The sequence below is a fragment of the Crinia signifera genome, chromosome 4 (genome assembly GCF_055691185.1).
Source record: "Crinia signifera chromosome 4, ASM5569118v1, whole genome shotgun sequence".
Lineage (NCBI taxonomy): Eukaryota > Metazoa > Chordata > Amphibia > Anura > Myobatrachidae > Crinia > Crinia signifera.
The window spans coordinates 44,772,543-44,787,577 of NC_139220.1; the positions used below are offsets into that span (position 1 = coordinate 44,772,543).

The window sequence follows — 15,035 nt, forward strand, 5'->3', positions numbered from 1 at the left end:
TGTAATAAAGCTTCTAAAAATGAAAATAGAGATTCTGTCTATCATTTTCTAGGATGCAATAGATAAATGCTAGACAGACAATGGTTGCTATGGGCAATATCACCTCTTTTTAATTTTTAGAAGAAGCTTCAGTAAATGTAGCCCTTAATGTCTAAAGATTGACTAATGTCTAAACATTACCTTCATACATATTACTAGTTTATGCCGCACCTCTCAACTTCTATGAAGTTGACACCTAAGTGGTAATGGAAATTAGGAACCAGTGGGCAACGTCCGTTTTTTGTAATGCTGGGGGCTTGACCAGCTCTGCAGCAGCTTCAAGACAGCCTCCATCCTATCCCTGGAGTTACTTGCCTACTTTTGAAAAGTAGTTTCAGGGAGATTACAGCTCACATAATGTACTGCTCAGTGTCCAGTTGAGGGTGTGTGTCACATTACACACAAGGGGCGTGTCACAGGGGCAAACGCAGGATTTTCAGAAGGGGGTTTCCAGAGGGGCGGAGCAAAGCACGGAGATGGACACTTAGGTGACCCAGTATATGCTTTGATGTCCCGCGGGTGGTAGGGGGTATTATATCAACCGCTCAGCATGTAGGGCCTGGATCAGTAATTTCCACTAATTACCCCTTTTCTGCACAGATGGTGGGAGATGAGGTGGGAGAAGGGGGCATTGAGCTGAATGAAGGGGCCCTGATACATAACTTCTGGGGTGGTAGAGGATCTTTAATACGCAGAGGAGGGGTGTATAGTGGAGTGGGCTTATTATTCATAATTTTCTGGTGGGAGGACAACTTGCTTGACTGCAGATATCTCCAGTTTCCGGAAATAGATTTATTAGATTTTAATGGAATTAAAAACTAGAGAATCCCACCTACCAAATGGTATTGGGGAGTAGGGGATCGGAGTTCAGAAGGCAGAGCAATCTGCCAATGAGCATATAAAACTACATACCAGGTGTGTGGAGCCGGAGCAGTAACCAGCTGCTGGAAGGCTGATATCTATGGTTCTGGGAACAGTAGAGACAAGCATCTAGTATCCTTCAAAGGGGGGGAGTCCCAGCTTTTGGAATATACCCTCAGAAAAACTCTATGTCAGAAAGAACCTGAAATATCTGACTGGGAAGAGCAATTAACAGGCTTGGATGGGGACCACTGCTTTGAAGTCAGATATCTCCGGTTCCCAAGGTCTGATTTTAAAAATTCTTGTATTCATGGAAAGAGGGGACCCTCAGCTTTCAGCCTCAGGCCCTTAGACTCCTGGGGGGGGGGTTCTGGGTACTCGGAAACCCCCCTGCGTGCGCTACTGTGTCTATCTGAACCAATGGGCGTATCTATTGTTACTCAGGGTGTGTCTTGTAGCCACAAGTAAAAACTTGATATCACATTACATTACAGCTACATTACACAGCAGGGCTACACACATCCATTCTGCAGATGATGTACATTCTCAATGTCCTGCTGCATTCTATGAAAAGGAGGTCTGGCTTGTGAAAAAGGATCCATTCGGATCTCTTTGCTGGAATTAGAGCTCTTTATCTCCAATTCACGCATGTGCACTAACAGATTAAGTGTTAATTTTCATTGCCACAAATGGAGTGGTGGTAGGGAATGCAGGGACTGATGATTTTCAGATTAGCTCCTGCTGGTAGGGAATGCAGGGACTGATGATTTTCAGATCAGCTGTGCTCCGCGCTGGAGCAATATTGAATTGCTCCTGTGTTTTAGTATATATACCATTGCTACTCAGTGCAAGTTATATACTAAGGGGCCGGTTCTGGATCACTCGTAGTGATCCGAATTTGAGCCTCTGCCCCGATGGTCGGGTTTGCGCATGCCCATTTCCGCGCATGTGCAAACCCTGACTGTGAATGTCCTCGGCGAGTTACACAGTCGCTGTGCTGCTCGCAGCGTAGAGGGAGGGATGGGGTAGACATGGCGGTGCTGGGGCATAGGAACGCCCAGCTTTTCATAGGTGTCCCCATGAAAATGCTGGGCATTCCCATGGGGACTGACTTATATTTGGGAAGGCAGGAGAAATCTTTCGAATGGTTTCACCCCTCGCATGTTACCGAGGGGCATCGGCGGTGGGACGGGGATTCGACGGGGTTGTGACACAACTGCTCGGTAAGCTGCGAGCTTCGCAGCTTACTGAGCAGATTAGAATCAGGCCCTAAACTAACACTGCTGAGGAACAATGCTTTTTTGAATAGACCATAAGATAAATAGGATTTAAATACCCTACAAATAGCACTCTATACTTTAAGTCTACTAATGGGTTACCTTACGTATGAGTTGTCTGTCACCACTGACAACCAGACCTTTGTTGGTACCGCACCAAATATTGAAGGGGCCCATGCCCAATGCATCTTCAGAGATGTCTCCACTGCAGTTTAAACACAACTGTACCCCAATTAAAATTACTGCACTCAGTAGCAGAATCTTAGTCACATTACACCACAAGAAGTGTTCTTGATTCACATTACACCAAATAATAGCCTCCCTTATTCCCATTATGTCACACAATAGTCAGACAAAATGGGCCTAATGCAGACCTAATTTGGGTGTGTTCAAACTGATATCTAAATTGCAGTGTAAAAATAAAGTGGCCAGTATTTACCTTGCTCAGAAAAAAAAATAATTAACCCAAATCTAACTCTCTCTGCACATGTTACATCTGCCCCACCAGCAGCGCAGCATGGTTTTGCCCATTTAAAGAACAAATTTGTCCTGCGATTTATACTGAATTAGGCCCAATGCCCACAGTATTAGTTTCACTTACACATACACAATACTCATGGTATTAGGGTCGCTTACGCACACAAATCCCGCATTACCACAGTAGGTTCACTTACGCACACAATGCCCTACTAGAGTCACTGAAACACACAATGCATGCAGTACTAGTGTCGCTTACACACAATGCCGGCAGTACTAATGTAGCTTAAGCACACAATGCCCACAGTAAGAGTGTGACTTACGCCCATAATGCCCACAGTCGCTTACCCACACAATGCCCACAGTATTAGGGTCGCTTACACCAACAATGCCTGCAGTACTAGTAACACCTGTGCCAACAATACCCGCAGTTACTATTATGCCCACAATGCAAAAAGTACAAGGGTCACCCCGCCCTCTACCCCTTCCCTTTCACAGCTAGTCTCCCAACCCCCACCTTCATCCACTCACCTGGCAGCTCCGTCGGCGACGGAAGCAGCCCGGGAAATGCTCTTGGTCCTCAGGCCAGCCATAGACCAGCAATTTTCAGAATTCAAAAACACATTAGCCTCAGTGGTTTCCCAACTTGATTCCAACACCAAACGAATTGAGACATTGGAGCAAAAGATCAGCGACTAAGAAGACACTCTGGTGTCGGTCCAATCCTCTGTTGACACCCATGAGACGACAATTAAATCCCTCCAAGACAAAATTAACGATTTAGAAAATAGGGTACTTGTTTCCTATCTGGGCGCCCGCTACGTTAATTGCGCACCATGCTATTCTCCGTATCAAAATCGGATCGCATCGGATACCACAAATGCACATACACGATATTGAACGATGCGATGCGATCCGATTTCGTTCCCGCTTTTATGGTTGGCCCATAGGATGGCCCATCTGTAACACTACTGTATTTATTTACCCTTCAAAGCCCTCCCCTTGTCACATCTGCACAGAAACACAGTATTGACGTCAACCCGAAGCGTGGCGAGCGGCGGCGGTACGCGTCCTCCGACTTTTTCATACCCCCACTATCCACGTCGGCGTGGAGTTGAGAATAGAATAGTGTGGCGAGCGCAGCGAGCCACCGAGCCCGAAGCGTGGCGAGCGCAGCGAGCCCCGCGAGGGGACGCGGATACTTCACAGGTATCCGTGTCCCCTCGCGGGCTTCACAGGTATCCGCGTCCCCTCGCGGGGCTCGCTGCGCTCGCCACGCTTCGGGCTCGGTGGCTCGCTGCGCTCGCCACACTATTCTATTCTCAACTCCACACCCACGTGGATAGTGGGGGTATGAAAAAGTCGTAGGACGCGTACCGCCGCCCCTCGTGGGGCACGCTGCGCTCGCCACGCTTCGGGTTGACGTCAATACTGGGGTGGCGTTAACAATGGAGGCGCATTTCAAACCATCAGGGGGGGTTTCCTATACAAATCGTGGGTTTGCGGGGTTATTACTTTGAAATCAATGTAAAATCGGGTCTCAGGGACCATTTAACATTGATTCCAATGTAAAAATCGGGTTGATCGCGTCACCGCATGCGATGCGATCCGATTTTAAATGAAATCGGATCGGATAGCATCGTATGCCATCGTACATCATCGAGTACCGAATCCGATGCGATCCGATTTCATTACGGTGCCGTACATAGAAAACCTGGGCGCCCAGATAGGAAACAAGTACCGAAAATAGAAATCGTTGTAATAATTTACGATTTCTGGGTATACCCGAATCGATCACTGGCCAAACTCTACTGCAATACCTCCAAACTGACCTTACCCATGCCCTGGGCCTCTCACCCTCGGGGAATATCAATATCGAAAGAGCTCACAGACTGGGCCCGGAACTAGCCAAAGCGGGTGATCGGCCCAGACCGGTCATAGCAAAATATCGTAGAGCTGGTTCAATGTCAATAGACAGCCGGAAGATCCTGATATTTCAGGATTTCTCTGCATTGGTTTCCCAGAAGCGGATATTCTCCCCAATATGCAAGATGCTCTTTGACCGACACTATCAGTTTATGCTTCTATTTCCAACAAAAATCAAAGTCACAGTGAATGGCACCACTCATCACTTTGAAGATGCTCGCTCGGCGAGATCTTTTGTGTCCTCGCTGTCACTGGCTGTAAACTCCCCCCCAAGATCTCCACAACAAGCTGGTCAGGAATAGTCCTGAGGATTTGGACTTACACCCGCACATGGCATCATTTTATTTTTCACCAATTACCATCTCTCTCAGCCTCTAAGCTGATGAAAGCTATGTATTTTCTTTGTTTACTGTCTCTTTACAATGATTTGTACCATGTACCTCCGTAACCACTGTTTGCAAAGCCTGTATGCTGTACCATCACTAGTTGAACACCCGTTGAACAACAAGCTGGCAGGGTGTGCCAGCTTTGGAAGAAAAGTGCTGCATCCGGTTGAACTCATGCTTCAGTTGCCATGAAAATAATATTATTACTGCTGCCTTTGAGCAGCATGATCAAGATGTCGCCGCTGATGGCTGCCTAGGAGCTGTGCAGCTCAGCCAAATATGTTCCATGTGTGATAACTGTACTGTCTCTCTGCTTGTATTGTTACCTACCTGGCTGTTTCGGTGACCAGTGGCGCCGCTGATGGCTGCCTAGGCGCTGTTCAGCTCGGTGGGTATGTGCTCCCTATGTGATAACTGTACTTAATGTTACCTTCCTGGCTGTTGCAGCGACCAGTGGCGCCGCTGATGGCTGCCTAGGCGCTGTTCAGCTCGGTGGGTATGTGCTTCCTATGTGATAACTGTACTTAATGTTACCTTCCTGGCTGTTGCAGCGACCAGTGGCGCCGCTGATGGCTGCCTAGGCGCTGTGCAGCTCGGCGGGTATGTGTTCCCCACATGTAATGTCTTAATGTAATGTATGTAATGCCTTCACCCCCCCCCCCCACCTTCATCCCTGCTTGATGCTGCACTGTAAATCCACAAAAAATTCCTAGTGTGCGCAACCATACATGGCCAATAAAGTTGATTCTGATTCTGATTCTGATACCAACCCCTTTATAAACGGGAGATACATACAATCCACTGATAACCAATGTACCCATACCCCATTTTTCTTTTATCCCTAGCTTTAACCTTTATCTCTCACCAATTAAGATTTCAAACACAGTTATTTATATGTTCGTATTTGTTTATGGTTAATGATCCAATTACCTGTGCGCTTGAAGCCTCAGGTTTTTTTTGTTTTTTTTGGGGGGGGGGGGGGGGGGGAATGTTGAAAAAAACAAGGATTGGAGCGTTTACAAAATGTACTTCTACTTCAATTGTGAAACTTTGCTATTATTTTTATTGAGTGGTGATGTTATGGGCGGACATTGCTGAAGCCTAGCAACTTCAACTTCTAGTGAGTTCCCCAAAGGCTGGGCTGAGGACACGGACATGATGCTCACCTTGATCTTTGAAAGGGCAAAGCCGAAGCAGGGTATAGGATGACATCTAGTTCACATCATACTGCCCCTACTACAACTCGACACATAGTCTCTTGGAATGTACATGGCCTCAACTCACCGGTAAAATGGAAAAAAAATCTCTACCCATCTAAAATGCCTCTCCCCAGATGTAGTGTTCCTACAAGAGACACACTGAACACTGGCCCAGGATGTGTCGCTAAGAGATACCTGGATCAGGGAATGTGTCTCGGCCTCTTACACCTCCAAAAGACGTGGTGTGGCCATTCTTTTCCACAAACCCCTAAGATACACAATTCTAGACACCTTCAAAGATGAAGAGGGACGATTCCTTTTACTAGATTTGCTCATACAGGACACACATTACACCCTCCTATGCTTACATGCCCCACCATCTCCAAACAGCGCCTTCTTCCAGGCTCTCTCAATTTTTTTACTACAACGCACTCATCACAACCTCGTGATTGGGGGAGATTTCAACTGTATAGTTGACCCCTACTTAGACAGATTGACACAGCCCCAACCAAGCTCCTCTATGGGAGATAAAGGCATACACCTTCTTAAAAACATACACAACCTCCATGATGCGTGGAGAATTCTAAAACCCAATGAAAAAACATACACTTTTCATTCCCATGTCCACCACTCATTTACCAGAATCGACTACCTGCTGCTCTCCAACCCCCTTCTTTCCAAAGTCCTCTCAGTAGACATACATGACATTTTAATATCAGACCATGCCCCATCTCAGTATCCCTTCAGCACCCAAAACCACAACAAGGTACTGGAGATTCCCATCCTCGCTGTACAAATCAGAACAGTTCACCCAATTCTTACAAAACAAATGGCACGAATTTGCTTATGACAACCTGAAACACTGGGATGACCCCGCCTTATTCTGGGCAACCTCTAAGGCTGTCCTCCAAGGATACATACTGGCCTACCAATCTAAACACCGTAGAGACCACCGAGAAAAATACAATTCCATGCACGAATCAGTATCGGAAGCGTATCAAACATATGTAGATAACCCATCTGACTCCACGTTCCTTGACTGTAAACAACGACAATTAATGGAGAGCTTCCTACTGGCAGACGCCCGATGACTGGTGGGCTTTACGTCTAAACGTTACTATAGGTGGAGTAATAAGGCTGGCCGTTTCTTAGCTAACATGACAAAGGGACACAAAACAATATATTAAACTTATTAGAGACCAAACCACAACACATAGGGAACACACGACACCGGATATCCTATCCAAATTCCATTCTTATTTCAGCACCCTATACACTGGACCTACTACAGACGAGTGCCTACATGATTGTCTCTTAATACTAGCCAATCTCCCCAAACTCACAGAAGACCAACAAGAATGCCTAAATAGAGATATCACAGAGATAGAGGTTTCTACGGTAATCTCCCAACTCCCCATTGGTAAATCCGCAGGCCCCGACGGATACATGGGTGAATATTACAAAATAATCAAGCCACATATAACACCCATACTAACACAACTATTCCCAAAAATTAATTGAGACCAAATCCCGTTCCCCGGGTTCACCGAATCCCATACCATACTCCTCCCGAAACCAGATAGAGATCCAGAACTGGTAACTTCTTATAGACCAATAACACTTCTCAACCAAGATCTGAAAATCTTGTCCAAAATCATGGCAAACCGTCTTCACTCCATCTTGCCCACAATACTAACCTCTCACCAGCTAGGTTTCACCCGTGACAGATATTCGGTACGGGGTGTCCGCACGGCATTGGCTGCAGTGATAAAGACTTCCCTAGACAAAAACGCACCACCCTCAATGCTTCTCAGCCTAGACGCTGAGAAAGCTTTCTACTCTGTCTCCTGGACACACCTCCAGAAAATTTTAACGTGTCAGGGTTGTCCTCTCTCCCCTTTACTATTCAATATTGCACTTGACCCCCCCCCTTACAGCTCCTACAATCCTGGCCTACGTTTCAAGGTATCCCCATGGGTTCACATGAAATCAAAGTCATGGCCTTTGCGGACGACCTCCTACTTTATGTAACAAACCCCGAATCCACCCTTCTCCCTATTCTACAAAAAAATCAATCAATACGGTACAGTCTTTGGCTTTTCTATAAACCAAGATAAATCCCAAGGCTTATATCTAGGCCCACAAACTCGCCCTTACTGGGCAGGGAAAAGCCACATACGCTGGGCCTCGACCGCGATAAAATACCTAGGGATATACATCCCTAAACGTATTTCTGACCTTTATAGGCTCAATATCACCAAAACACTGAAACCATTCTTAACAGAACTAGAACAGAACTGGAGACACTTAATGCTCTTATACCTGGGACGTGTTCACTTATTAAAAATGATCACATTTCCCAAACTATTATATCCGCTTCAAATGTTACCAATTCATATAACGGCCGCCGATGAGAAACTCATCAACACCACATTTCGCAAATTAATTTGGCATACCAAATAACCACGGATAAGCTATCTAAAACTACAACAACCAGTCTCCAATGTAGGAGTGAATCTCCCAAATCTATCACTTTATAATCAAGATATATCCGAGACTGGATTCACGCCACTACCAACCATACAGACAATGACATTGACCAATCATTTCTGCCAAACCAGCACCGACTTTACTTTTTACACTGCCACAAACAGGAACTAACGGACCCTACCACACAAAAGCCTCTACTGATGATGGCATGGACTGTCTGGGACTGCACACTACACAAATTAAATCTCAATAGCCACCACTCACTATTCCTTCCGCTTCTGAACAATCGTGATTTCCAGGATGGCTCGGCAACGCACCCATTTATTTCATGGAGGACCAAGGGAATCCTGAACGTTCAGGCCCTTGTCGATAACGCGGCCACAGCTCCACTGACGGCACTGGCTTTGGTAGATAAATATGATCTCCCAGCCACACAAGCATTGGCGGTTTACCAGGCCCAACACTATGGTAGCTCAATACTCCGACATTTATCACCTACAGACCGTACAAACGAATTTGACGCGCTGCTCTCCAAACCAACTTCTGGCAGAAAAGCTATTTCTACTTATTACCGGACCCTCCATACAACCATTGATCATTCTACAAAACACACTGGCCTATCCACATGGCTGCAAACATTCCCCCAACTCACACTAAAACATCTACTGCGCTCCTTCTTATACTCTTGGAAAACATTACCAGCTTCAATGTACAGAGAAATGTTTTACAATATCTACCACAATGGTTACCTCTCCCCACATCGACAGCATTTAATGGGCATCTCAGACACAGATAGTTGCCCAAAATGTGATAGTCCTGACGCAAAATTCCAACACCTCATGTGGGACTGCCCTATTATTAAACGTTTCTGGAAACAAGTTCAGGGATTTTCCATCACATTCTTACTGAATCGTCTTCCCTTGTTGGCGGATTAGGCAATCCTAGGCGTTTTCCCAATGGGAACACCAATCCTACAGGAGAGCAAAAAGATGATGCTTATTATATCTGCGGTATCCCTCAAATGTATTCTACATCATTGGATACATAAGAACTCTCCTTCTATACCACTGTTTCGAGCAAAGCTATTCCATATATTCCATATGGAATGGGTGGAATCATCCCTCCAAAAAGAAGAATGTACGGAAACGTTTTTCCAGATATGGGAGGGTTTTATCGATTCATTATCCAATGATCTGAAATTACAAATCCACAAATGTTTCCGTTCCACCCAATGGTATGAGACCCGTGTCCTCACCGGGCCCAACCCGATAGACTTTCCAGCAAATACGATCACTATTTGAGTGATGATATGGTTTAGGTCGTGTCCGCCCTCAGATGACATTGTTTCGTTTTCTCACTGTAAAATGTGTTCTTATATGTATGTTCAAAAGAAAGAATGTTATTTTAAGTTTCACTATGACTGTAAACCATGATGAAAACATGCTCAATCCTTAATAAAAAGTTTTATTAAAAAAAAAAAGTACAAGTGTCGCTTATGCACACAATGCCCGCTGTACTCCAGTTGCTTATGCACACAGTACTAGTGCCTCTTACCCACACAATGCCCCCAGTATTAATGTTGCTTATGCACACAATACTCGCAGTAGTATCACTTACCCACACAATGCCGGCTCTTCAGCCTGGTGCTGGTTACGGCAGCCATTTAAACCATAGTAAAGTTGGGTTATTTGCCGTAACCAGCACCAGGCTGAAGAGCCGGCATTGTGTGGGTAAGTGATACTACTGCGAGTTTAAAGATCTGTTTAAAAATAACGGGTCGTTACCCGTTTAGGCAGTGGGAAAGCAGCATAAGTGGAACTACTGTGTGGTGTGGTGTAATGTGAATATAGGGCATTACTGTGTGGTGTAATGTTAATTGGTACTATTATGTGGCATGCATTATACACCTTTCTATTAGCGTTCGCCTAGTGTCAGGCCTGCGTCCATCAAAGCCTGACTGCCCCTCCTGGATCCTGCACGCCCACCATTCCCAGCTGCCGCTTGCTCCCACACCTTGCAGTGAGGCTACGCCCCCTTTTTGTTGAATTTATTTGGAAATTATAAATTTGGAACTGGGCCCCCCCCCTGCCAAATTTCTAGTTTCTCCTATGATTGCACTATATACATTTATTTCTCCTCTATTTACACAGGGAATTTTTATCAAAACGAAAGAAACCATTATGTACCACATACCTCCCAACCGTCCCGATATTGGAGGGACAGTTCCGATTATCAGGGCCTGTGCCGGTGTCCCACCCGCGGCCCGCAGTGGCCCGTGGGTGGGGGAGGTTGCTGAGGGAGATAATCACTGTTTATACCTCCTGCGGCAACCTCCCCCGCCCGCGGTACACTGCGGGCTGTAATAACTGTGCCTCCTGCCTGGACTGAGCCTGTGAGCATTTTATTTAATACACCATGGGGCTAATTTAGCATGGATCAATGAATCAGAAAATCAAATGACTATGGAACAACTGTGCATGTGTATCATACACACTGCGCATGCATGATGGGAAACAGCAAAAAAATGCATGTGGATCGTAAATGCAATCAGTTTGACTGACTGGAAGTAGACGTTTGGGGGTGGAAACCTGCCATTTTCTGGGTGTGGCAGAAAAAAAGCAGGTGTGCCCAGGCATTTTCAGGGTGGGTCTGTGACATCAGCGCTGACCACTTCCTGTCTGTCTCAGTCGCAGATTAGTGGAAGCCTCAGTGATACTCACAGACAACAGTTTCAGACCCCATTGCTGACCTACAAAAATTGCTCCTGGGTGATTCCCAGGTATCAGGGCATTCTGGTGCGTGCATGAGCACTTAAACTACTGTACGGTCTCGCTGCAACCACAATTTAAATAGCGATGGGGGTGGCAACATGGTGGTTTGTGGGAGAATGCTTGGGGAGAGTGCTGCAGCTGTGTGACTTTGTACACAGGCGCTACAACCCCAAACATGGCTGACCTGCATCTGGCTCCACAGCTAGGCTGTCCAAGCGCTTCCCTGTGTAGTGAAGTCCTTGCACTTTAGCGGGCACATTGCGGGGTGTGACTCAGCCTTGCCCTTTGCTGAGCCCCTCCTCCCCCCCAGAGCCTAGCATCGGCAGTTGTAGTGTAGTGAATTCTCACCACACTACAACTGGGTGTGAATCAGTCCCATGGTGAGAATCTCTAGCAGTTGTAGAATAGGATCCCACGAATTGCTCATAAGGTGTTAGAGCGCTTCTGAACCATTGTGGGCCATTATCCAGGCACCACTGTGTACATTTATATTATTCTATAATACCGAGTACTAGATCAACAAATAACACAATCATTCATTTCTTTTTTTTTTTTTTATTCAACTGCAGATCTTAATTGATGTAATAAGAGCGGATGTTACTTGATGCTTTTGATGTTGATAATACGCCGTTGGTAGAAGTGTGCGCCGGAGAATACTCTGTATATTAAGTGCTATGGCTCTACAAGTAAGGAATTGCTGTAGGAAAGGGTTCTTGCAATAGCTACAGCTAATAGCAAATACAGGAGCAATTTCTTACAGTAATACCTCACAACTAGAACCTCAGATGAAGCACTATTGGTCTAGATGTATTGTAAGGAACTGCTGTGAGTATGGGTTCTTGCATATGCTACAGCTAATAGCTCATACAAGAACACATTCTTACAGCAGTTCCTCACAACTAGAACCAGACAGCGCACACACGGCCTGCATCCTCTTAGTTGGCAGTTGAATCTGCGCCACGAGAAGGATCTAGATAGAAAGATAAATAAATAACATTATATTTCTGGATGTCTGCATTTTATGCAATTGTACGGCACATATAGATAACTGTAGGTTTTCTCACCTTCGATGTCTATATCTCTGTCCTCTGATCTGTTAATAAATAGAGAGATAAATGAATTTTCAGGTTGAACATTTATAAATGGACAATAAAAGAAATAACACAATCCCTACCTTAAGCATGCCCGGTAGCAGAGGAAGAACAGCAGGCCTGCTACGAAGAACAGGATGATGATGATAATTAAACTTAAGAGTGTATATAAGTTTAATTTTTCCTGCTTCTTGAGTTCTTCCTCGAGGTGGATGAGTCTTTTTTCCAGGCCTTTTATTACTGAAATGGCACAAAAAGATGATTCTCGTTTATTCATAAAAATGGTACTTTAAATAAAGGCTGAAATTCTTTAAATACACAGTTTGGGAACCACTGCCATTAACCCTTTCTCCCTGCAATGGGGCTTATAAATTAAAACTGATCCCATATACTTCATTAACAAACTGTCATTAGAACCATCTATGATGTGTAACTGCGGAACTGTATTTATCGCTAAACACCAAAAGATGCCACATCTAATACTTCAGTAGTAGCCCTTATGGCCTGTACCCACTGGGCGATATAATGAGGAATATTGCTCAAAAGGGTCAAAATGAGCGATAATGTAAATGATATCAGCCACTGTGTACGTACATTCATTCTGCATAGCGCACAGACCTGCCACATATGTTATATGACTGATATGTGCAACACACAACAGAACACAATCCATCAGGTTCTCTTATTTTCTTATTAACCATTTGATTATTTACCTGGCGCGATGTCCATGACTAATATCGCTGATGACCTTGTATCACCGGGACGCTCTGAAATACATAAGAAGAAATACATTAAAGTAATTTTGTTATTCCATATCTGCAACATAAGAACTGTACAGCCATGGGTGTAACACAGAAGCGGCTCCATTTCCTGTCACCTCTGTAACATGGGCTGAGGTAATCCACTGAGGAGCCGCTCTCTGGACTTTCATTTAGGCCAGGGGTGTTCAACATGTGACACTCCAGCTGTTGTGGAACTACACATCCCAGCATGTCCTGTCAATGTTTCATCATACCACTAATAGAAACATTGTGGCTGGGCATGCTGGCATGTACAGTTCCAAAACAGCTGGAGGCAAGGGCGTAATTACTATAGGTGCAAGTGGTGCAGCTGCTATGGGGCCCAGAGCTGAAGGGGGCCCATCTTTGCTGTCTAAGTAATATGTTTTACATACATTTATCACCATCACTTGCTAAATAGGGGACCCTTACAAACTTTTGCTACAGGGCCCATGAATATCTAGGTACGCCTCTGGCTGGAGGGATTTCAATCATTCCCAATATTTATCGCCTGCACTATTACAGCTCTGCAGTCTGTAGCGCTATCATATTCTTATTATAGAAATGGGCATAACCACCATTGTACTGTATGATGTGTTATACTCAGTAAGAAGAGGGATTATTTGAATAACTTACTCTGTTGTGATGGGAGATAGTCCTCCACTGTGCCGTCCGCGGATGAATCTGGAGCAAAATAAGAAACACCAACAATTGTTATACAGAACTGTACATACACTGATACTGTTATTACAGTTACATGGGTATTATAGCTGTACTTACCATCTACTGCAGGGCTTTTATCAATGCCCTCGGCATACATGGGAGCTGGGGGGACATGAGAAAACAACAAGGACAATTCATGAGTATTCTAGTTGTGCTTACATTATGATACATGCAGTTACAGTAGGCTATACATACTACACTAAGGGGCTATGTGTTACCAGTTCCAGCTTTGCTTTTAATAATTGTGCATATGCCATTGGACCAGAGATGCCGGAATCACCCCCCCTGAGTCCAACAATGCATCCTGTACTCTCCAAGATCCACCTTATATATCACACAATGCTCCCTGCCCCCTATGTCCTACAATGGCATCCTAATCCCTGTATCCCACAATGCACCTCAGAATTAAGGCGTTTTCTGTTTGGTGTTTTTTATGACATCGCCCCATTATGATGTCACTTATAATAGCACACAATTTAGTAGGAAGTGACCATGAATGGTGCTACATAATATATAGATAGATAGATAGATAGATAGATAGATAGATACAGAAACAGCATATATACATATATAGATATATAAAAATTAAATAGATAGATACTTAGATAGAAGTAGATATTAGATAGATAAAGCATAAAGATAGATAAAAGGATGTCTAGAAATGTCAATATATATATATACTGTATATATATATATGTATATATAAATATAGATGCAAGATGCAGCGTCACTCCAGGTACTTAGTGGTAGAAAAATGGTTTACTGAGTGTCGTCAACAGTGTTTCGGGCTAGAGCCCATCATCAGGACAAGAAGGCACTGTTGACGACACTCAGTAAACCATGTTTCTACCACTACGTTCCTAGAGTGATGCTGCTCTCTTTCATCTATATTTAATCACCGGAGTTACTCTCCGGGTTAGGGAGGGCACCTAAGCCAAGGTATTCAGTGGAGCAGGAGTCAGTGGGAAGTGCCGGATCACACGAGAAGTATATATATATATATATATAGAGAGAGA

At 44.7% G+C, this 15,035-nt stretch overlaps 2 protein-coding genes across 3 annotated transcripts in view; one reads left to right on the forward strand and one right to left on the reverse strand.

Annotated features, from left to right (window-relative positions):
- Nucleotides 1-15,035, forward strand: part of LOC146074010 (ankyrin repeat and sterile alpha motif domain-containing protein 1B-like) — a 160,788-nt gene that overhangs the window by 56,740 nt on the left and 89,013 nt on the right. The gene's annotated exons all lie outside the window — the stretch shown is intronic.
- The window catches only part of LOC146072936 (uncharacterized), a 13,960-nt gene continuing 11,214 nt past the window's right edge, over nt 12,290-15,035 (reverse strand). Inside the window, exons 2-7 of the mRNA XM_083180107.1 lie at nt 14,077-14,121; nt 13,933-13,980; nt 13,231-13,284; nt 12,601-12,757; nt 12,491-12,519; nt 12,290-12,396 (exon numbers count right to left, since the gene is read on the reverse strand). Of these exons, the coding sequence (XP_083036233.1) occupies nt 12,362-12,396; nt 12,491-12,519; nt 12,601-12,757; nt 13,231-13,284; nt 13,933-13,980; nt 14,077-14,121 (368 nt within the window). The 3' untranslated portion in view covers nt 12,290-12,361. The remainder of the gene's footprint in view (nt 12,397-12,490; nt 12,520-12,600; nt 12,758-13,230; nt 13,285-13,932; nt 13,981-14,076; nt 14,122-15,035) is intronic.